Consider the following 23019-nt stretch of genomic DNA (forward strand, 5'->3'; position numbering starts at 1 on the left):
ACCATAAAACGGACATTTTCGATTCAAACCATAAAACGGACATTTTCCAGAGCACTTAAAAACATGAATTGGTAAATAAAACAAAATGAAAGATCGATGTCCGAGCTGAATTATGTTTTGTATATTGATATCAAAACTTTATAACTACATATCAGCCTATTGAGCAAGATATGTATCTCGTCGAACAGGCAATGCGAGTGCGATGCGCGACCGAAACTTTAATATAGTGACTTTATATATTAAAAAAAAATGTTTTCCAAGTCTTCTCCTGACCTTATTTTATTCACTCGTCTTCCTCCTTTTATGTTTTGTCTTCTTTTTTCTCCTTTATTTCCCCCTTTTTTTCTTTCCCCGTTTTTCCCAATTCATTTGCTCTGTCAATAGGGGGGAGGTTGCCCTCGGGCCGCCTCGATCCGCCTATGTTAGAAGTTGTTATGATGAACACGATGCATATCTATTAAGAAATGAATGCGACCGCTAAGCGCTAGCTGAAAAACTTTTATAATGATTAAATGAAAAATACATTTTCAGTTGTCAGGTTAGAATATCAATTTGATAATAACCCTTTTTGTGACCCTGAACAGGGTATCTATCTCGCTAAACAGACTTAAAACTCGAAAACATTGTTCTTGTCTGTTATCGTAAAAACGGGATATTTTAATTCAGCCGCATTAATTTAAGTTTTTTGGGCAGGACATATATTTCAATATAAACAGGCAATACGAGAAATGTTGCGCCCCCGGTCGAAAATGAATTTGCATGAATCCCTCTAAGTTCAAGGTCAATTTGGCGCCCTCGGTTGAACATAAACTTGGCGCCCCAATGTGAAATATAACTTTGCCCTCCCTCCCCCTCTCTGAAACATGTATTTGGTCAAAATTCAAATTAGCGCTCCCCTAGTTCGAACATCAATTTGGTGCCCCGCTAGATCGAACATCAATTCGGCACTCCCATAGTTCGAACATCAATTTGGCGCCCCCCTCCCAGTTCAAACATCAGTTCGGCGCCCCATTCGAACGTCATTTTGGCGCCATCAAATCGACGTCCATGTCAACATCTCCCTCTTCCGTTTCCCATCTCCTTTTCTTTCTTTTTTCTTTCTCTTATCCTCATTCCCCTTCCTTCCTTTCTCTCTTTATTTCCCCCTCTTCCTTTGCCCCCTTTCTTCTCTTTTTCTCCCTCTTTTCTTTCCCCTTTTCTTCTCTTTTTTGGTCTTTTCTTTTTTGACCCTCTTTTCCTCTCTCTTTTCTCGTTTTTCCTCTCTCCCCCCTTACTCTCTCCTTTTTTCTTCTCTATTCCTCTCTCCCCCTCTTTTCTTATCTTTCTTCCCATCTTCCTCTCTCTTTAAATGTTATTCTCTTCCTTCCTCTTTTTTTCTACTTCTTTTCCCCCTTTTCCTCACTCCGTTCTTTTCTTTTTTTTCCCTCTTCCAATTTTTTTCTCTTTCCCCCTTTACTTTACGGACCCGCGGTCTATCGGGATGTCCCCTAAATATATATGTATGCATGCACATATGCAAGCACACACTCAATCAGACCTATGGCTATACCCCGCATATATATATATATAAAACGAGAAATTTGATTGGCCATTCCAACATCTGTGTTAAAAGTTACGAACCGTTGCGTAAATTATGACACAACCACGCGTACGTTATGACAGAACCACGCGTACGTTATGACAGAACCACGCGTACGTTATGACAGAACCACGCGTACGTTATGACAGAACCACGCGTACGTTATGACAGAATCACGCATACGTTATGACAGAACCACGCGTACGTTATGACAGAACCACGCGTACGTTATAACAGAACCACGCGTACGCAATGACAGAACCACGCGTACGTTATGACACAACCACGCGTACGTTATGACACAACCACGCGTACGTTATGACAGAACCACGCGTACGTTATGACACAACCACGCGTACGTTATGACAGAACCACGCGTACGTTATGACACAACCACGCGTACGTTATGACACAACCACGCGTACGTTATGACACAACCACGCGTACGTTATGACACAACCACGCGTACGTTATGACACAACCACGCGTACGTTATGACACAACCACGCGTACGTTATGACACAACCACGCGTACGTTATGACACAACCACGCGTACGTTATGACAGAACCACGCGTACGTTATGACACAACCACGCGTACGTTATGACACAACCACGCGTACGTTATGACACAACCACGCGTACGTTATGACAGAACCACGCGTACGTTATGACACAACCACGCGTACGTTATGACACAACCACGCGTACGTTATGACACAACCACGCGTACGTTATGACAGAACCACGCGTACGTAATGACAGAACCACGCGTACGTTATGACACAACCACGCGTACGTTATGACACGACCACGCGTACGTAATGACAGAACCACGCGTACGTTATGACAGGACCACGCGTACGTTATGACAGAACCACGCGTACGTTATGACACAACCACGCGTACGTTATGACACAACCACGCGTACGTTCTGACACAACCACGCGTACGTTATGACACAACCACGCATACGTTATGACAGAACCACGCGTACGTTATGACACAACCACGCGTACGTTATGACACAACCACGCGTACGTTACGACACGACCACGCGTACGTTACGACACGACCACGCGTACGTTACGACAGGACCACGCGTACGTTATGACAGAACCACGCGTACGCTATGACAGAACCACGCGTACGTTATGACAGAACCACGCGTACGTTATGACAGAACCACGCGTACGCAATGACAGAACCACGCGTACGCAATGACAGAACCACGCGTACGTTATGACAGAACCACGCGTACGTTATGACAGAACCACGCATACGTTATGACACAACCACGCGTACGTAATGACTATATTAAGCATGTGTAATGACAGAACCACGCGTATGCAATGACAGAACCACGCGTACGTAATGACAGAACCACGCGTACGTTATGACAGAACCACGCGTACGCAATGACAGAACCACGCGTACGTTATGACAGAACCACGCGTACGTTATGACAGAACCACGCGTACGTTATGACAGAACCACGCGTACGTTATGACAGAACCACGCGTACGCAATGACTATATTAAGCATGCGTAATGACAGAACCACGCGTACGCAATGACAGAACCACGCGTACGTTATGACAGAACCACGCGTACGTTATGACACAACCACGCGTACGTTATGACAGAACCACGCGTACGTTATGACACAACCACGCGTACGTTATGACACAACCACGCGTACGTTATGACAGAACCACGCGTACGTTATGACACAACCACGCGTACGTTATGACAGAACCACGCGTACGCAATGACTATATTAAGCATGCGTAATGACAGAACCACGCGTACGCAATGACAGAACCACGCGTACGTTATGACAGAACCACGCGTACGTTATGACACAACCACGCGTACGTTATGACAGAACCACGCGTACGTTATGACACAACCACGCGTACGTTATGACACAACCACGCGTACGTTATGACACAACCACGCGTACGTTATGACAGAACCACGCGTACGTTATGACACAACCACGCGTACGTTATGACACAACCACGCGTACGTTATGACACAACCACGCGTACGTTATGACAGAACCACGCGTACGCAATGACTATATTAAGCATGCGTAATGACAGAACCACGCGTACGCAATGACAGAACCACGCGTACGTTATGACAGAACTACGCGTACGTTATGACACAACCACGCGTACGTTATGACACAACCACGCGTACGTTATGACACAACCACGCGTACGTTATGACACAACCACGCGTACGTTATGACACAACCACGCGTACGTTATGACAGAACCACGCGTACGCAATGACTATATTAAGCATGCGTAATGACAGAACCACGCGTACGCAATGACAGAACCACGCGTACGTAATGACAGAACCACGCGTACGTTATGTCAAAACCATACGTACGTTAAGAATGTCATAGAAGTATAATAGAAAATGTCCATACGTACGTTATGACAGATCCACGCGTACGTATGGTAAAAGCATACGCGTGCATAAAACCCAAATCGAGCTCGCTGATTGGTCCATTAGAGCACACGTACTCTTTACGGAGAACACGTACTCTTAACAAAGAACACGTACTCTTTTTTGAGCATACGTATGGTAGTTCACGTTTTTGGCACTATCGGCCTTCCATATATAGTTATTAGTCGTTTCGCGCGTATTTGACACAGGAGCTTGCACCGTGCGATGATGCACACAGCACCCGGGCTCTTGACCGAAGAGCCGACCCAACATGCTCAATGAACTTACACACAAACTAAGGCCTATACCTCAGGTATCTTTCCCTGCATGCACACACCAGTTAGTAGCTTCATGCACACACCAAACCACATCTCCCTGGTATACACATGATACATGTAATGATAAACATGATAAGAGAGAATTGAGAGGAATGAGGGAAATTGTTCTCTGACCATCGTGATCATTGTGAATGTAGGCCTACAAAACATGCATGCTAACTGACTACGGGACCAACCAGCCAGTACCAGTTAAAATAGTCACCGTTTCCCCCTTTTCTGCACTTAACAATCATTATAAAGCCAAAGGAAAAATAAGGGATATTATGATTCATGTGATATTGGACAAGTCATGTACGTTTTATAATTTCATCATGTTCATCTGTTTTGTAATTGATGATCCTGATAATTCTTTCAATGTGTCAGTGAACTGCATCAAGGACTCAGACGGATTTATTTATTTATTTTGTTTCTTATTTTTAATAAGAATCAAATAGAACTAAAATATTGTCGTTATATCAGATGGGATGTTTTGTGATAAAATCTTTACATTACATCTTCAAAAAATTAAAGGGATCTTTTTTCTTTTCTTTAAAATGATATTAAACATTACATGACGATATAGGTAAAATTAATCAGAAATCATATAATCATCTGTCAGTAATTTGTTAAATAGTATATCCATTGTACGTTGATTTAATGACCTTAATTGATATATTGTTCATGGCATTGACTTGTTATAATTGTGTTTACTTGGTTGATATTTTGTTGAAAATGAAATGATATGATTTCAAAAATAAGCACGATTAAAGGACAAGTCCACCCCAACAAGAAGTTGATTTGAATAAAAAGAGAAAAATCCAACAAGCATGTTTAACATTGAACATTTCATCAAAATCGGATGTAAAATAAGAAAGTTATGACATTTTAAAGTTTCGCTTAATTTCACAAAATAGTTATATGCACATCCTGGTCGGTATGCAAATTGGCAGACTGATGACGTCACCCACTCACTATTTTTTTGTATTTTATTATATGAAAGTAAAGTGAAACAAAGTTTTATTTCTCCCTGAACATGTGGAATTACCATTATTTGAACAGTTTATGATTAGTTAAGTTGGTCCTTATTGTCAAATTTGTAAATATTGAAATATTGTATTATTTGAACTATAAAAAACAAAAGAAATGGTGAGTGGTGGACATCATCGACTCTCTCATTTGCATTTCGCTGAGTTGTGCATTTAACTGTTTTGAGAAAAATAAGCGAAACTTAAAAATGTCATAACTTTCTTATTTTACATCCGATTTTGATGAAATTTGCAGCGTTTTGTTTGTTTGATTTTTCTATATCGATTCAAATCAACAATTTTCTGGGGTGGATTTGACCTTTAAGTGATCTTATGTCTTTATCAAATACAGGATAAGGATTATGACAACGATACGAAAAGTGAAAGTAGCTGTGTATAGTGGAAGTGTAGAAAACAACGTGGCCGGACTCATCACTGAAATAAGAGAGAGAATGGCAGATTGTGTTGAAGAGGTTAGATATGTTCAGCTACCTTACAACATTAGTGATATGCAGAAGATGAATCTGGATAAGAATTACTTAATGTTGCTCTGTCATTCAATCAACAATAGAGGATTTTCAATCACCAATGTCACTCACGCTCTTTATGATGACTTCCTTTTGAAATCCAAGAAACTATTAGGTAAGATGGAACCCCGGGGGGGGGGGGGGGCACTTCCATTGACGAGTGGATACCATGCGCGACCATAAAGTCTCGAAAAGCACCCTAAACAAGTAATTTCCATATTCTGAAAATGCACCCCTTAACAAGTATTGGCGTCTGAAACCCTACCCTTAACAAGTATTGGAAACAAAACGATACTCTTGGCAAATATTCCCTGAAATCATGCCCCTAAACAAATACAGGAATGTTTTATTGTTACGGGTCCTTCGGTCGTCGGCTTTACCTTATTTGGTTTAGTACGACCCCACCTTCTACACCTCGCGCAAATCGGACTCTAAACATGAAGTGTTGGGGCAAAATGGAAATTCTTTATAAAACATTTTATTTTTGTTTTATCATTCCCGCAAATTCGACCCTAAACACGTAATTTTCCTAGCGAAATAGACACCCTTTTTTCATTATTTTTGTGTTTTTGACACCCTTATCACGTTACGTACGTAACGTGCCCTATCGTGAAAAGGACATCCTTTTTACGTGCTTTTTTGGTCGCGCATGGTTTTCACTCGTCAATGTAAGTGCCCCCCCCCCGGGATGGAACGATGTTTTTAATCTTTGTATAGTATACAGAATGTTGAAAAAGAACAAGTAACTCATATGCCTGATTTTAGGACAGTGGCGTACCTAAGATTTTCCACAGGGGGGAGGGGGCAAAACCGTCCGCCAAAAAAATTGACAAGCAAAAAAAAAGGTCATCAATCACAAATAAAGGGTTTCATACCAGAAAAAAAATTTGACAAGCAAAAAAAAAAGAAAGAAAGAAAGCAAAAAAAGGTCTTCAAGCTCGTCCGGGGGGGGGGGGGGGGGGGCAAAAAAGGTCTTTCAAGCTCGTCAGGGGGGCAGGGATACGTTCTTTGCATGAGTAGTGGCTCGCCGGGGGGGGGGGGGCAGACTGCCCCCCGTAGGTACGCTAGTGTTTTAAGGAGTGGGGCTCCTTGGTAAATTTGAAGTTATTTCGCGGGGTATGCCTATCCCCTTTCCTTTTCAACTACCTGATTAAAAAAAAAAAATTGTGTTTAATGCAATAAATGGAACTTCCCCCAGTTACAATAGGTCTTTGATGCATCATTACCAACCCTCAAGAAATTTACGATCCTCATCATCTAATCTCTTACAAATTCCAGTTGCTAAGAAGTCATGCGGGGAGCGGGCCTTTGCTCATGCAGGGCCTAGCCTGTGGAATTCTCTCCCACACAGTTTGAAAACCCAGACTTCAGTGACCACCTTCAAGGGCAACCTGAAAACATACCTGTACAAAAGTGTTTTTTATAGACATTAACTTATTGTTCAGACATGTATTATATGTAAATAGTTTTGTTGTTCTGCTCTAAAGCGCCTTGAGCATCTAATCAAGATGGACAGTGCCTATATAAATCTTATGTATTATTATAAAAATGTAGTATTTCTAGACCGTGTGTGTAGACTATCGATATTTGGCATTATTTCTTTTCCTGTCTTAGGTCGCCGTAGAATTGGAGTGATTGTGCATGACTTTGATTCTGCCGAGCTCTCTTCGGACAAACTTAACAGTAGAATGGATTCCTTCAGAATCAATCAAGAAACAACATTCGGAAAATCGATTCTGCAACTAATCGGCGGACAGCTATCTCAATCACCGGTAGAGATTAATGATGATCAATGGGAGGAACTCAGAAAATATCTCAGAAACGAATTAAAGAATCCGAAGCCCCGGAAAACTGGCCGCAGCTGCATGCTGTAAACCGTATTGTATGAACTATAATCACATTGTCATGATTGTGTCAGAAGTTGTGAAGTATATACAAAGGGAATTATTTTGCACCACTGTTAAAATATGATATTGAAAATAACAAAATAATAATAAGTTAGTTCTTAGGAAAGCATATACCCAGGCTGTGGACATTTTTAGCATTATTTATATGCAGATTGTGCACAAAAGACAAATTCCTCTATATAACAAGTAAACATGACGCAAAGAAATCACAGCTTATACATACTTCCAAATTAATTCCACAATTTTTATACAATGAACACATCTATTCATTCATACCCTACACGTAACTCTTCACATTTTCATCACGGTCCCGATTTAGTGAAACTCTCTAGTTTCTACCAGAGTCCATAAAAAGATGCTCATGTCTTTACTCATTTAAGGCAAACGTTAAATCCATGTTAATATCAGAATACTTAAAGTAAGTTTTCTGTGTCAGTATTTCAGTTAATCATTAAATCATTTAATCATTTAATCATTACAAGCGTGTACGTACCGTACATGCTTTATTGTCTTTTGTTGAGAAAGTCTCTCACTCAATTGATTTATCGTCCCACACTATATGTATATTCCTGGACTTCTCCAAGGCCTTCGACACCATCAACCATGACATTTTACTTTAATAATAATATAGGGTATTTATATTGCGCACATATCCACCTTGTTAGGTGCTCAAGGCGCTCCTATATTACCCGGCTAAGCTAGGCGTTCATAGCGCACACAGCTTCTACCGCGGTACCCATTTACCTCACCTGGGTTGAGTGCAGCACACTGTGGATCAGTTTCTTGCTGAAGGAAATTACGCCATGGCTGGGATTCGAACCCACGACCCTCTGTTTCAAAGTCCGAAGACTAATCCACTGGGCCACAACGCTCACTTTATAAACTGTCGCACTATGGTGTGCGTGGGAAGGCCTTGGAGTGGTTCAGGAGTTATTTACTAAATAGGAAACAATATGTATCTCTAAATGAATATGAATCTGAACTACGAAACACCAGTTGCGGTGTACCGCAAGGAAGTTTACTTGACCCTCTTCTTTTTGTTTTGTACATAAATGACTTCTATAGATCATCAAACTCCTTATCATTTATATTATTTGCTGATGATACCAATATTTTCTTTTCACATAAAGATCCAAATATTTTAGTTGATACAGTTAATACTGAGTTATTAAGTATATCGCAATGGATAAATGCGAACAAACTTTCACTTAATTTACAAAAGACAAATTACATGCTATTTAGCAACTCTTTAGATTCATTACCTTCAGATATAATTCTAAACAACACACCATTAAAACAGGTCTCTCATACTGAATTTTTGGGGGTCATAGTTGATAACCATCTTACATGGAAAATGCATATTAACAATTTATGTAAAACTATATCAAGAAATATTGGTGTTATCAATAGAATGAAATTTCTTTTACCGCAATCCTCATTATTTGTGCTTTATTCGTCATTGATTTTGCCATACCTGAATTACGGTCTCTTGATTTGGGGTAATACCCATCAAACATTGATAGAAAAGATTTTTATACTGCAAAAAAAGGTTATCCGGATCATTTGTAATGCTCCAATACGCTCTCATACTAAAATTCTTTATTTTTCGAAAACAAGATTTTAAAAATTAAGGATTTATATTCATTCCAATTAGGTCAGTTTATGTATCAATATAATAGCAATAATTTACCTATTGTTTTTCATGACATGTTTCATAAAAATGAGAGCATTCATAAATACCCAACTAGGCAATCAGATGAATTCCATTTACCGCTTTTCAGGACGTTCAAAGCCAAAAATACTTTCATTTATGAAGGCCCAAAATTTTGGAATTCCCTTCATAACGACTTAAAAAGTTCCCCCTCTCTGTACACTTTTAAAAGAAAGTTAAAATCTTTCTTACTGAAATCCTATAATCACGTCTAAAAATACATCACAGATTTATATCTCTATTCACCGTTCCTTTTCACTCATGCGCTACTTCGTTTCTGTTTGTCTACACTCCTCTCTCTCTGTAGTTCATATGCAGTTCTCACATTCCTTCCTCACCCCCCCCCCCCTTTCCTCTCTCTCATTCATCCGCTTTCTTTCTTTAGTTTCTCATTCCTGAGTTTTTTTGCGTAATTTTCGTATATTTTGGTTATGTAATATTTTCTTTTAATGATGTCTTCTGTTGGCAATCATGGTTTATACTTTGATTTGTATATATAAAATTTATTTCTCGCTTGTCATATTTTGAGGAGCCCACAATATACAAGCTTTTGCTTTTTAGTGGGATCCTCCATTTTCACAAATTTTAAATCCCAAATCCTTTACGCAAGATTATTTTGTATGTAACTTTCTTATAACATGTCTTTTTCAAGTTGATTTTATGACCTTGATATATTTTTTTTATGATGTCGACTTGTTATGATTGTATTTGATTTATATTTTGTTGAAAAGGAAATTAATGAAATGAAATAAAAATGAAATAAAATGAAATTACCAAATACTGTCCCATGACCATCATCTCCATGGCCTTCAGCCCTTCATTCTAATCATTGTCACCATCATCCCCATCCCCATTTGCATTCATCATTAACATTATGAACAAATATTACCATTATTCATCCTAAATGTATTATTTACGAGTTTAAATCCACGGAGTTGCCATTTTTTTTTCAAGCAATCTGCTTATAATGACAATCCTTCTGCAAACTGTAAATATTTAAATTCTTTGGTTGTAGATCATATTTGTTTAGAATGATGATTATAAAAGTCAACTTTTGTCTTCGCCTGCATAGCAGATCGGAAATATAGGCGCTGCTTTTTCCGGCGACGGAGGCGGTGTCGTCAACATAGAAATCTTAACAAAGCAGGGGCGGCGATCCGGGGGGGGGGGGGCACAGTGCCCCCACTTTGTGAAGCCCTGAAAAAGTGCCCTTTTTACGCAAGAAAAATGCCCCTCACGAACGTGTTCTGTGCCATTTTCACCTGAGAAGGACCCGTTTTATGTCTGAACAAGTGCTCCCCTGCCTTCTTGTAAGTGCTCTTTTTCGTATCAGCCCCCCTTTTTACAAAAGAAAAATGCCCCCTCACGAACGTGTTCTGTACCCCTTTCACCTGAGACGGGCCTGTTCTTTTAGGTGCCCTTTCTTGCATCAGTGCCCCTTTTTACCTAAGAAAAGTGCCCTCTACAAACTTAATCTGTTCCCCTTTCACATGAGAAGGACATGTTTTGTGTTAATGAGTGCAGTGGCGTAATAGGCGGGGGGGGGGGGCAGGTGGGGGAGTTGCCCCCCTGGAGGATTTCACCGAGAAAATAAAAAAAAAGGGGGGAAAGAAAAGGGAGGGAGAAAGAAAGGGAAAAGAGAAGGAAATGGGAAAATGAAAGGGCTGCCGAGGATTGAAAATAAAGAGCAGGAAGAAAGACGTACTGCATACTCTCTTAATTCGCGCGATTACAAATAGTACTCTAGTTAGCGATTACAAAATATTGTAAACTATTTGGGTTATATTTTGCCGTTGTCAATCCGAAATGGATTAAAAATCGACGAATTCGCGTTAATCCAAACAAAATTACAAAATACTCAAACTATCTACCAATGAAAAGGCTTACAATATGTCACATGACCACGCCGCGGCTCGCTCTATCAAGCAAGAAATTCTGTCGACTTTTTGTACCGCACAACATACTGTGCAAGTGAGCTGTTGAATCTAGGCATACCAGGATCAGGATGGCCGAACTGGAGTACATTTAAAAAGATTTCTGGGAGGAAATCATTCAGATTTTGAAAGGTATGTGTTTATTGAATTATACAGATCAAAGCTGAGGAAGAATGGGCTAATGATTGCAATTTGCAACTGTGATTGATTGAGATTGAAAGTACGTTTCAATTGACGCTGTAACTTTCGCGAAGGAGATCTACGTGTACGTCAGTACGTGTGAGTTGAACGTGAGATTAACACAACTGTCCGTCGCATGATGACTAGATCTAGTGGTCTAGTGTGTGTGAAGGGTTGGACCAAAAGTCAAGCACATCATAAAATTCAATATTTTGCAGTACTATGTTTACCTACCATCTGTTGCTATATACTCCGAATATTATTTTGTTGCAAAAACACGGCATAAAGCTAACAGTAATAACGAAAATCGCAGCGAGATCGAGACCCTACTAGTACTAGACCAAAAGCTTCGGTCTCTGTTATGTTGGTAGTTCAGCTGAACTCCGTTGGCTTCACTCACCAAATACAGAGACCGAAGTTCTAGCGCGATCTGTACAGGGGACTCAATGGCCATATGTTTATGTACTTAAGATCGGATAAAACGGGGAAGTGAATTTGCGCGACAGCCGAGGTAAGTCACTGTTTTTGTTCCTTTTAACTTGATTTTTCTCAGTTTTTTGGCAATTGATGCCAAGAGGGAATATTAATTTGCATTTTGGTCGCGTGAATTTTCAAAATTTTTACTCATTAAAGACAAAAATTGAAGAGCCCCGACGGGGGGATTTTGCATTGCAAGTCCCCTAATGGTGGCTGCACGCTAGCGAGCCGTCTGTGTATGAGGAGAAATTAAAAAAAAAATAAAATGTTAAAAAACTCCTCGAAACAGACGGCTGCCAGCTGTCTAACTAGTACTAGCTCTCCTCGACCTCGGCTTTGTTGCCTCCAATCCAGTTCCAAACGCAAGTTGTGGACTGAAGAGGTCTATATCTGCGCCGGCCCGAACGCTGCAGACGTTCGGGCGCAAGCCCCCGAAGCTACCGCCATTTTGTTTAATCCATTAGAAGCTAAAATAAGCCCTCATTAATATTAATTTCGTACGATGCTCCCTCGTCAACTGTGGTTTTGTACGTGTATTAGACAATACGCACATCAGCGCAATGACAAAGGTCAACTTGGCAAATTCATTAATGTATTCATTTTGTTACGCGCTCGTGACGCGAAGGATTCAGCGAATCAAGCAAGCGCAAATCTGAGACGATACGTTGCGCTCTATAAAGTATCGATATCACAATCGATATCACTTAAAAACAAAGCATTGTTTGTATTGCGTCTTATAGGCCTTTGCTAATTCCAAAAGGGAAGATGAAAAGGGTAGATCGAGTCGTGATTAGGTAAAGAGGTCTCTAGTGCTTTTGCCATCCCTAAATCGTAATTACCATACTTGTAACTCATGATGAAACGGGCCCCAATTTATCATGTTACGTTTCCTGTCCCCTCTATTCTCCAGCATTTCTTGCTCTGTTTTTCCATTTAATAATTTTCCCACTCACGTTCTTTTGGTGCCGCCTTTCTCCTACATATATTTCCTTCTTCTTTTCCCACTTGTTATCTGTCTCCTGATTTCCATAAATCTCGTCTTATTTCTCTTCCACCCCTTTGTTCCTATTTCCCACCATTCGTGCTCTCTTACCCCCCTCTCTAAATTATCTCTTCATATGTGCCCCTCCATTTCTTTCTCATCTCTTTTCAACCCCCTTCTCATCACTCTTTCTCTCTCTCCATCTCATTTTGAATTTTGCCAATTCCAAATCCCTTTCATTTTAGCTCTGTACAAATACCATATGAATACAAATGAAAGACATGAAGGCATTTTCTGGTTAGTTGTGAATTTTATTAATAGCCAGAAAAAATATCACATTATCAGAGGATTTAGCCTTACTTTTTTTCTTAAGCGTATGTTAATACTTTGAATCGAACGAAAATGTTTTTTGTATGCAGGGGCAGCGATCCTGGGGGGCACAGTTCCACCTACTTTTTGAAGCACTGAAAAGTGCCTTTAATTTTATGTCAGAAAAATGCCCCCTCACGAACGTGTACTGTGTCCCTTTCACCTGACGAGAACCTGTTTTAGGTGTTACCAAGTGCTCTTCCTTGTATGCAAATTTTTACCAAAAAATGCCCCCCTGAACGTGTTCTGTGCCCTTTCATCTGAGGGCCCGTTTTATGTGTTAAAAGTGCCCCCTCGCCTTCTTGTAAGTGCCCTTTCTCGAATAACTGCCCCCTTTTACCCAAGAAAAGTGCTCCTAAAGAACTTGTTCTGTGCCCCTTTCACCTGAGAAGGACCCGTTTTATGGTCACCATGACGAGTGCCCTTTGAAACAAGAAAACAATAAGGAAATTCTTTGTGCATTAAGTTTAATAATTCATGTGAGTGGGGGTAGATAAGCAGTTTCGTACACTACAGATGGAGGGGGGGGGGGCTTGAAGGACTCTTGCCCCCCCCCCCAAAAAAAAAAAGGGTGAAATATATCATTCTGAATATTTTGTCGAAATCTATCACAAAATTGGATTTTCTTTTTAAAAATGTCAAAATTTTGCTCTCTCAACTTCTTAAAAATTTGACATAATACAGCATTTTCCCTGTGCCCCCCCCCCCCCACTTTCAACTTCACTTCACCGCTCCTATTTGAATGTTTATAGCTTCTCCTTTTGCAACCAGTTTTAATGAAATTCAACAGGAAATTTCATACTTCATGAATTTGGGGTTGTGATAATAATTAAAATTAAAAAAAATTGGACTTGAAAAAAAGAACCTTTTCCATCTTTATCAAGTGCTTCCTAAGCTAAGTCACTCTTCAATTTGTTGGATTTCTTGAATGAAAACATCTGTTACACCAGTCCTGCAGATTGAAAAAATAGAGAAAGAAAATCAATGAATTTAAATTAAAATTGTCATGATTTGTAAAACATAAATGTTTTAAGAAAAGTAAGACTATACATACTGGTATATATATTTCTTCATCACATAACATAGGAAATCTTACTTCTACTAATTATGAACTTGTACTTCTACAAAGCATATCACTTAAACCTGTTCTATGCAGTTTACATACCACTCTCCATTATAACTACATGTACTCTATAAAAAAAAAATGTCAGAGATTTCTCTCTGAACAGAATATTTTGATCTGCAAATAAAAACGACACCTAACTATTATCTAAAAACAGAATTGAAATGGTTTTTTCAAAGGCAGGTCTATTTGTTGCCTAAAAAAATTGTGAAAACCCCCCATTATTAAAATAATCACTAATTAACTCACTCATATTTATAACTGCTGTAGGTTGAATTTCTCTTTGTGGTCCTATCACTGTTCTATTAGGCCTACTTCACCAATTGTTTATCATCATCAATCACCTATTGGAAATTGTAGAGCTGCATCATCCTATTGGACAAAATGTAATATAATAATATTTTTAAAAAATTGTAAATCTACAAATATGAAATATGAATATCACACTAAAGAATGAATAAAATGAATTTTATAAAATATAAAACATGAAAAATAAATATTGCTTTGTTTATAAACAAATAGGAAATAAAAAGGCCATTTAAATAATAGTAGATCAAGGACATGACCTTATTTTATAAATTTGCCCAAGGTACATAACTTTTGGCATTGGTTCTATTTTAGACTCGAGAGAGTCGAGAGCCTGTATATATAAGAAGTGTATATTCAATATAGATCCTACCTCTTAGCAGTGGCTCAGATTATTTTTATTTAATGTAAACATGGTTAACATTCATTTCAATGCATGTAATGTATCTGTAATTTTATAGGTTAGTTTAACTTTTATACCTGGATGAGAATCTGCAAAATGATGCATGCACTTATGATCATCATGTTTAACCATAGGTACCGGGTAGACCTCTACTGTTTTTCTTGTTCTTCAAACTCAACCTGTTTGTGAAAGAAAAGAGAGAACAATAAGTGTCAAGTGATCTCTTTCATGGCCGTATGTACACTGTAAAAAAAAAACTGATTTTACAGAAAAAAACAAGATTTTGCAGAAAGCAATAACAGAATCATTCTGTAAATTCATAAAACAGGAATTTTTCTACAGAACAGGTCTGTTTAAAAAGGGGAAAATTGTGTTTTATTTAAGGAAATTTGTAAGGTTCCATACACCAAATACCAATTTCCTGTAATTTTACATGATATAATGTAAGATTATATGCAATCTGGTAAAATTACAGGTGTTCTCGAGACTCTGCTGCAGGAACTTCTTTTATTTTAAGGATACATTTTCTAACAGTGTAGGGGAGGGGTTTGGGTGGGAGCTGAAATGTGAAAACCTTCATAAAAAAAGAATTGCATGAAATCCTTCAATTTTACTTTAGAAAATGCAAAAAAAAACCCAGCCCTAGACAATATTGGTTGCTTCGGGCCCTCACTTTCAGAATTTCAGGTTTCTCTAAATTTTTTCACATGTCTGCCCCCCCCAAAAAAAAAAAAATCTGCATCTTTTTATTCCGAATCTTAATTCATTTGATTTTAACAACATAATTTCATAATCTCATGCACTAGGTCTAGATGACTAGATCTATTTGTAAGAAAGTATAGATCTAGTCCAACCAGAATCAGTGCTGCGTGACAGCTTTCATGTATCTAAATAAGGTCTAGATCTAGACTATCGATAGAATCTTGATCTATCTAGACCTAGAAGTAGAATGTAAAGCTAACCCAGCTAACCCTTCGGTGACTTTACCTAGATGTATATCGATTTAGAAATTTTTGATGTCTGACTTTTATTCCTGGCTAAACCTTCATTGCCATCAACCGAGTAGATCTAGTCCTTGGGCTTGGTCCACTGGCACTGCCACTGACAGTCATACTCGTACATGTAAATGTAGTCGTTTAGGCCCAGACCTACATCTAGGCCTACAATTATAGACCTAGATACTAAGCCCTGGGGGTACGTGTCGAGGGTTGGGAAAGTGTAAGTTAGATGACTAGATTTAAATTAGGTAGGAGCCTAGGCCTAACTTAGATCTACGTACAAGCATCGATGGATAAAAGTAAAGTAACATAAACTGATAAAGTAAAATTAAGAAGCAAGACTAGGCTCTGTTAACCATGTTAGAAATTAGATCTTGATCTATTGATAATAAGAGTAAGACAAACATGCAGAGCAACATGTTATTGTTATTTCTAATACCGAGTCTAAGTCTAACTATATAAATAACAATAAGAATTAAAATGGGTGGGGGCTAAATGCAGAAGCCTGAAGTTATGCAAAATAAATTTGATATCTGAAACTGACGAGAATCTAGTGAGGATTGACACAATGATGACAGGCATATTTTCTTCCACACTCCGCTTCACAGTTTATTCCTGACTGAGTCTCGATCTACTGAAGATAGATGCAGATCTCCCTCTAGATCTAACGTTATACAGTGTACAAAAAGAAGTTTCATTCTTCTTGTTTTAATCAATCGTGGGCTCCCGGCCCGATTTTCTCTCGATGCCCAGCCGGCTAGGAGCCCGTACAAAATACACGTGGTTGACACAGCGGCATAACCACTGAAAAACAACATACAGGCTGCACTGGGCCGGGCGACGATGACAATCTAACTTCAATTTCAAAGACCAAATTCTGCTTTTCTTTAACAGAAGAATGATAGCAAACTCTCTAATTAGTTAAAGAAATAACCTAAGATCACAATATACAGTGTGAAATGTGTAAATAGTCCACTGAATTAATGTGGTTATATCAATTTATACGTACTCACCGGAGTGTTCGTAGGTCCATTTTTGTGTGGAAAGAAAAGTTTCAGAATGAATTAATTAGATGACGTAATGAGGTCAAATGAATAATTAATTCTGTAACACGATACCACTAGTATCGATGACAAAGAATCGGGGAAATCGCGTATAATGACGCTCTTAGCCAATGAAAAGGCCGGATTATGAATATCTTCATGCTCATGAATATCAATGAGGGCTTATTTTTGTCTTCAAATGATCGCGGTAGGCGGAGCCTAATCTCATTTGTTTTGTGCTGAACGCGCACGCAGCTTTCGGTCTAGTAATATATTATAAGGTCTTTGTTCGGGCGTTCTAGTCCGGTCTGTTAGCGTCAAAAACACCCTACTTGTGGACACAGTGGACAAAAGCATGATTTTTTCTCCAGACCTTTGTTTATGTATAAGAATTAAAAATGGGGTATGCTCCAAAAAATCTGGCTGCAGGAACAGTGAAAAAATGGGTGAAAATGTCAGAATTTATGAGTTTAGATTGGTCTGATATATAGACTAGCGCTAGTGCAAAACTCAATAGCAGTGCATTATTTTGCATTGGTTTAGTTCTTGAATTCAGACCCTTTTTGAACAGATATTTTGTTTGTCCTCACATCTCAATGCACTAAATATCTGAATGCAGATGCTAAACAAGCCGAAGGGTGGCGGTGGAGGGGGTTGAATGTTGGTGTGTATGTACATATTTTGGTCTTGGTGTAAAGATGTGCAAGACACATTTTTTGCATGTGTTGCCATGGTAACAGTGTATTATGGCAAAATAAGGTTACAAATCTTGCAGTTAGAACTACTTCCTCTGTTTTCATCCGATTCTCATGAAATTTGGCACACACATTGGTCTTGAGGTGAAGATGTCTAAGACACATTTTGTGTGTCTTTCAGAAATTTTGTTGCCATGGTAACAACATAACATTTGGTGAAAATTGGGGAAAAAACCTTACAATTCAAACTGCTTCATCAGTTTTAAATCAATGCTCATGAAATTTGGCACACACATTGGTATTAAAGTAAAGATGTACAAGGCACTTTTTGTGATTGTTTCAGAAATTGTGTTGCCATGGTAACAACATATTATATGGCAAAATTTAGGTAAAAACCTTGCAATTTGAACTACTTCATCAGTTTCAAACCAATTCTCATGCATGATATGGCTCACACATTGGCCCTGAGATAAAGATGTGCAAGAACCTTTTTTTTTTTCATTTGTCAGAGAGTGCATTGCCTCGATAACCACATATAGCCAGAAATGCAGGGAAAACTCATAAATTGTGGATCAATCTACTTCTCAGTTTTCAGCCTGTGCTCAGAAAAGTTTACACAAATATTCATTTTGGGTAAAGATTCACATTCAGTGTTAAAGGGGAATCCAGCCTTGGTCATAAAATGTTGTGTGGAAAAGGAGAAAAATAAGAATGGTGAAAGTTTGAAAGCAATCGGACAAGCAAAATAAAGTTATGGCTGCTTTAAAATTAAGATCCCTAAGGCTACTAGTATGTAGATTTCAAATTGATAATGGGTAAGTAAATTATGACAAGGGGTGAGGCCGCAAGGACAACTTTCCCATTGGCCTTGTACTTTGATTTTTGGTTTTCTCCTAAATTTAATTGGGGCCGTAATATAAACCTGTTAGTATAATGCTTTATGTCCTCATGAAAGAAAGATACAATTTGAAGTAAAACTTTTGAAAAAGACATTTTAGTCAATTAATTATTTCTGTACATGGAAGAGTGGTCCTTCCCTTACATCATTATGACATCACATGTGCAGCCAATTTGAAGTCTTCATGGGTATATAGTGATTACCAATGTTTACAACTTTTATATATTCACAACTTTCTTATGGTTTGTCCGATATTGTTCAAACTTTGACCTATTGTCTGATTTTTTCTTTTCCTCATAAAAACAAGTGTTTATTTGGTTTGGATTCCCCTTTAACATCATAAAATAGCGCAGGGTATTCATGGTATTAATTACCTTCAATAATATTTATAGGTTCTTTTTTTTGGGGGGGGGGGGGCGGAGGAGGTCCTTAAAAACTGACAACATAAAAATATAGAAGGTTAAAGGACATGGCCATTAGGAACTTAAACACTCTTAAAGAAAGCACCCCTTCCATTTTTTTTTTTTTTTTTTTTTTTTTTTTGGGGGGGGGGGGCCTTTAGAAAATTGCCACATAAAGAGTAAAAGGAAATAATTACAACTAGGAACTGACCCCCCCCCCCAAAAAAAAAAAAAAAAAAAAAGGGGGGAAGAAAAATCCTTTACACTTCAGCGTATTAATTTAAAGCCTAAAACATTCTGGTTTGATAAAAGATCATTTCCGGTGCCCAATTAATCAACGTTTTATTTATCTCCTTCTACTCAGTCTTTGTTCATTTCAGTGTTTACTCTGACTTTCTTACATCACTTTTTGCACTTTTTGCACTTTTTGCACTTTAGAGCTTTACCATACCTTCTTGTTTTGTTTCCCCCCCCCTCTTTTTCTCCCTCTCTAAGTACATTTTTTTTGCTATTTTAATTCATTATTATCTAGCAACAACTATTCCATTTTGAATGCTTACACCTACACTGAAATATGATACCATGACATTTATTCTTTTCTTCATAATCTTCTTAACTCTATTTTGGCTACACTCTGTCCTAAATAATACTATTAGCTATATTTAATGTCTAGTTTAAAGAATTGAAGAAATGGCTGTCATGATATTATATTTCGGTAAAGGTGCATCAAATTCATAGTTGCAGCATTCAGAATGGAATAACTGTTGCTTGAAAAAAAATGGATTTAGTTGTTTTCCGAAAATCCTCTGTGAAAATTTTAGTTATATCACTGAGTTTTCCCATTCCTGCAGTTACCACCATCTGAAAGGGATATGACTAGAATATATGTAGAGAAATAAAAGTCATCATTTGCTCAATGAACAGTGAATACGTTCGTCCTTACTCCAATGCAATTTTTTGTGACAGTCAGATCTTGCATCCAACAATTTTGCTACTGAAACATAATATTCATTTTTTGACAATTATACTGAAAAAATTAAATGAAATAAAATTGAAGGCAAAAAATTATTGTGCACATATGCATATTTTTGATATGGTATGCTATTGAGTCATGGATTTGCAAGTGAATTTCTAAAACAAGTGCAGAGATTTTTGTATATATATATATATATTTCTATAATTAGTTGCATGATTAAATGTTCACTTTATAATATGTCAGAAAAAATATACTTGGAGAGAAGAGAGGGTAAAAAAAGGAGAGAGGAAACATAAGATGGTATGGTGAAGCTCAAAATCAAGAGTGATGTGATATAGTTAAAAAGAAAGAGTAGGAATGGAATATGAATAAAAGACTGAGTATGAGAATATAAATAAACAATGATTAATTGGCTACTGTAAACAATTTTTTACCAAAGAAGAATGCATTAAACATCAAATGAATGGTCTGAACTCTGAAGTGCAAATGAATCTTCTTACCTTTTAATGGGGGGGGGGGGGCATTTTTCTGCTTAAAAAATATATCAGCCCCATTTGTTTGCGGGGGGGGGGGGTTAAGTTCTTAGTCATAATCCTTTAACTTTTACTTTTATGAGGTCATTTTCTAAAGACACCCCCCCCCAAAAAAAAGGGAGTAATGTCTCGCTTTAAAATACAAAGACCCCTGAGGGGCAAAGGCGTAGACTGGTTGAGCATAGGGAGATAGAAGTGGTATGGCGAGGGGTGCACATCTTGGGAAGGTGGAACTAAGGTTTGGAAAATCAGCCGTTGAAAGTAAAAGGGGTACCCATTTTGTTTTGCTTGCCAGTGTTGGAACTCCTTTGCCAGAGCGGAAGGTTTCACATTCACCCAGTGTACCCCCAGCCTATGCCCTTGAGGGGATGCTTATTTCAAGAGTGTTAATGGACACCGCCTTTAACCTTTATTTTGAGGTCAGATTTTAAGGACCAATCCCGCTCCTCCCCCAAAACCTAGAAATATTACTGAAGGTGATTAATACCCCCACACTCATATATTTTAATGCAGTTTAGAATTTAATATGAATCTTTACCCAAAGATGAATATTTCTTCCAACTTTTATGAGCACTGACTAAAAAAAGGGGAAGTTGTTTGATCCACAATGAGTTTTCCTGCATTTCTGGCTATCATATGTGGTTACCATGGCAATATACTCTGACAAATGCACACATAAAATGGTTCTTGCACATCTTTACCTCAAAGCAAATGTATGAGCCAAATTTCATGAGAAATGGTTCAAAACTGATGAAGTTGTTCAAATTGCAAGGTTTTTACCTAAATTTTGCCATATAATATGTTGTTACCATGGCAACACAATTTATGAAACACATACAAAAAGTGCCTTGTACATCTTTACTCTAATACCAATGTGTGTGTCAAATTTCATGAGAATTGATTTAAAACTGATGAAGCAGTTTGAATTGTAATTTTTTCCCCAATTTTCACCAAATAATATGTTGTTACCATGGTAACAAGATTTTTGAAAGACACACAAATGTGTCTTAGACATCTTCACCTCAAGACCAATGTGTGTGCCAAATGAGAATCGGGTGACAACAGAGGAAGTAGTTCTAACTGCAAGATTTGTACCTTATTTTTGCCATAATACACTGTTACCATGGCAACACAATTTCCAACACATGCAAAAAAATGTGTCTTGCACATCTTTACCCCAAGACCAAAATATGTACATACACACCAACATTCAACCCCCTCCATCACCACCCTTCGGCTTGTTTAGCATCTGCATTCAGATATTTAGTGCATTGAGATGTGAGGACAAACAGAATATCTGTTCAAAAAGGGTCTGAATTCAAGAACTAAACCAATGCAAAATAATGCACTGCTATTGAGTTTTGCACTAGCGCTAGTCTATATATCAGACCAATCTAAACTCATAAATTCTGACATTTTCACCCATTTTTTCACTGTTCCTGCAGCCAGATTTTTTGGAGCATACCCCATTTTTAATTCTCATACATAAACACAGGTCTGGAGAAAAAATCATGCTTTTGTCCACCGTGTCCACATAATTCCGCTAACAGACCAGACTATTCGGGCTGTCGCAGTTAATTCTGGGCGAGAATTTCGCATGCAATTAAGTTACAGTAAGCCTGAGACCAATTAGGTGCCAGTGTGAGTGTACCTCGACATTTCGTGCAGGCTCCACTCGACTCCACTTCAGTAAACCTCTACATTACGCTCCACCTACCCGAACTTCGAGACCGTGAACTCTATCAGGGGCCCGTTGCAGAAAGAGTTGCAATCAATCGCAACTCTAAAAAATTAGGCGCAACTTGATTTTCAACCAATCAACAGCGCGCATTTTGGACTTGCGATTGATTTTTTGGCTTGCGTTTAAACGCAACTCTTTCTGCAACGGGCCCCAGATATTCCAAGTTACAAAGGTGGGATTTTATGGGGGGAATATATAAAATTCATGCAACATCACGATCTTTAAAAACAATTAAAACTAATATTCTTACTTTACACCAAGTTTCACTTCTTTTCCATGCTTCTATCAGTCTCAAAATTGGTGATTTAGAGCCAACATGAAGTTCCTCACACATAAATAATTCGCTGCCGTATCGCATGAGATGAGCTACCGGGTCCGGTCCGAGCTCGGACCCTCGCGCGCGCATGCGATGTTTTTAAATCGGCAGCG

General features: G+C 38.3%; 1 protein-coding gene and 1 long non-coding RNA gene across 3 annotated transcripts; one reads left to right on the top strand and one right to left on the bottom strand.

The window, feature by feature from the left end:
- The first annotated feature begins 5736 nt into the window (after positions 1-5736).
- On the top strand, positions 5737-10307 carry LOC135155537 (uncharacterized). The gene is made up of 2 exons (XM_064104949.1): positions 5737-6028; positions 7528-10307. The coding sequence occupies exons 1-2, from the start codon at positions 5749-5751 to the stop codon at positions 7785-7787; spliced, it is 540 nt and encodes a 179-aa protein (XP_063961019.1). The 5' UTR covers positions 5737-5748; the 3' UTR covers positions 7788-10307.
- A 4565-nt stretch (positions 10308-14872) lies between these two features.
- Positions 14873-17360, bottom strand: LOC135155414 (uncharacterized). 2 transcript variants are annotated; one of them, XR_010294605.1, is made up of 3 exons: positions 17317-17360; positions 15383-15484; positions 14873-14968 (listed from the first exon to the last, which is right to left on the bottom strand). It is a non-coding gene; the product is annotated as an uncharacterized LOC135155414 (long non-coding RNA). The 2 variants fall into 2 exon arrangements; XR_010294606.1 differs by having other exon boundaries at positions 17313-17354.
- Between the last annotated feature and the right edge of the window lie 5659 nt (positions 17361-23019).

Source organism: Lytechinus pictus, chromosome 9 (genome assembly GCF_037042905.1).
Source record: "Lytechinus pictus isolate F3 Inbred chromosome 9, Lp3.0, whole genome shotgun sequence".
NCBI classification, from domain to species: Eukaryota; Metazoa; Echinodermata; class Echinoidea; order Temnopleuroida; family Toxopneustidae; genus Lytechinus; species Lytechinus pictus.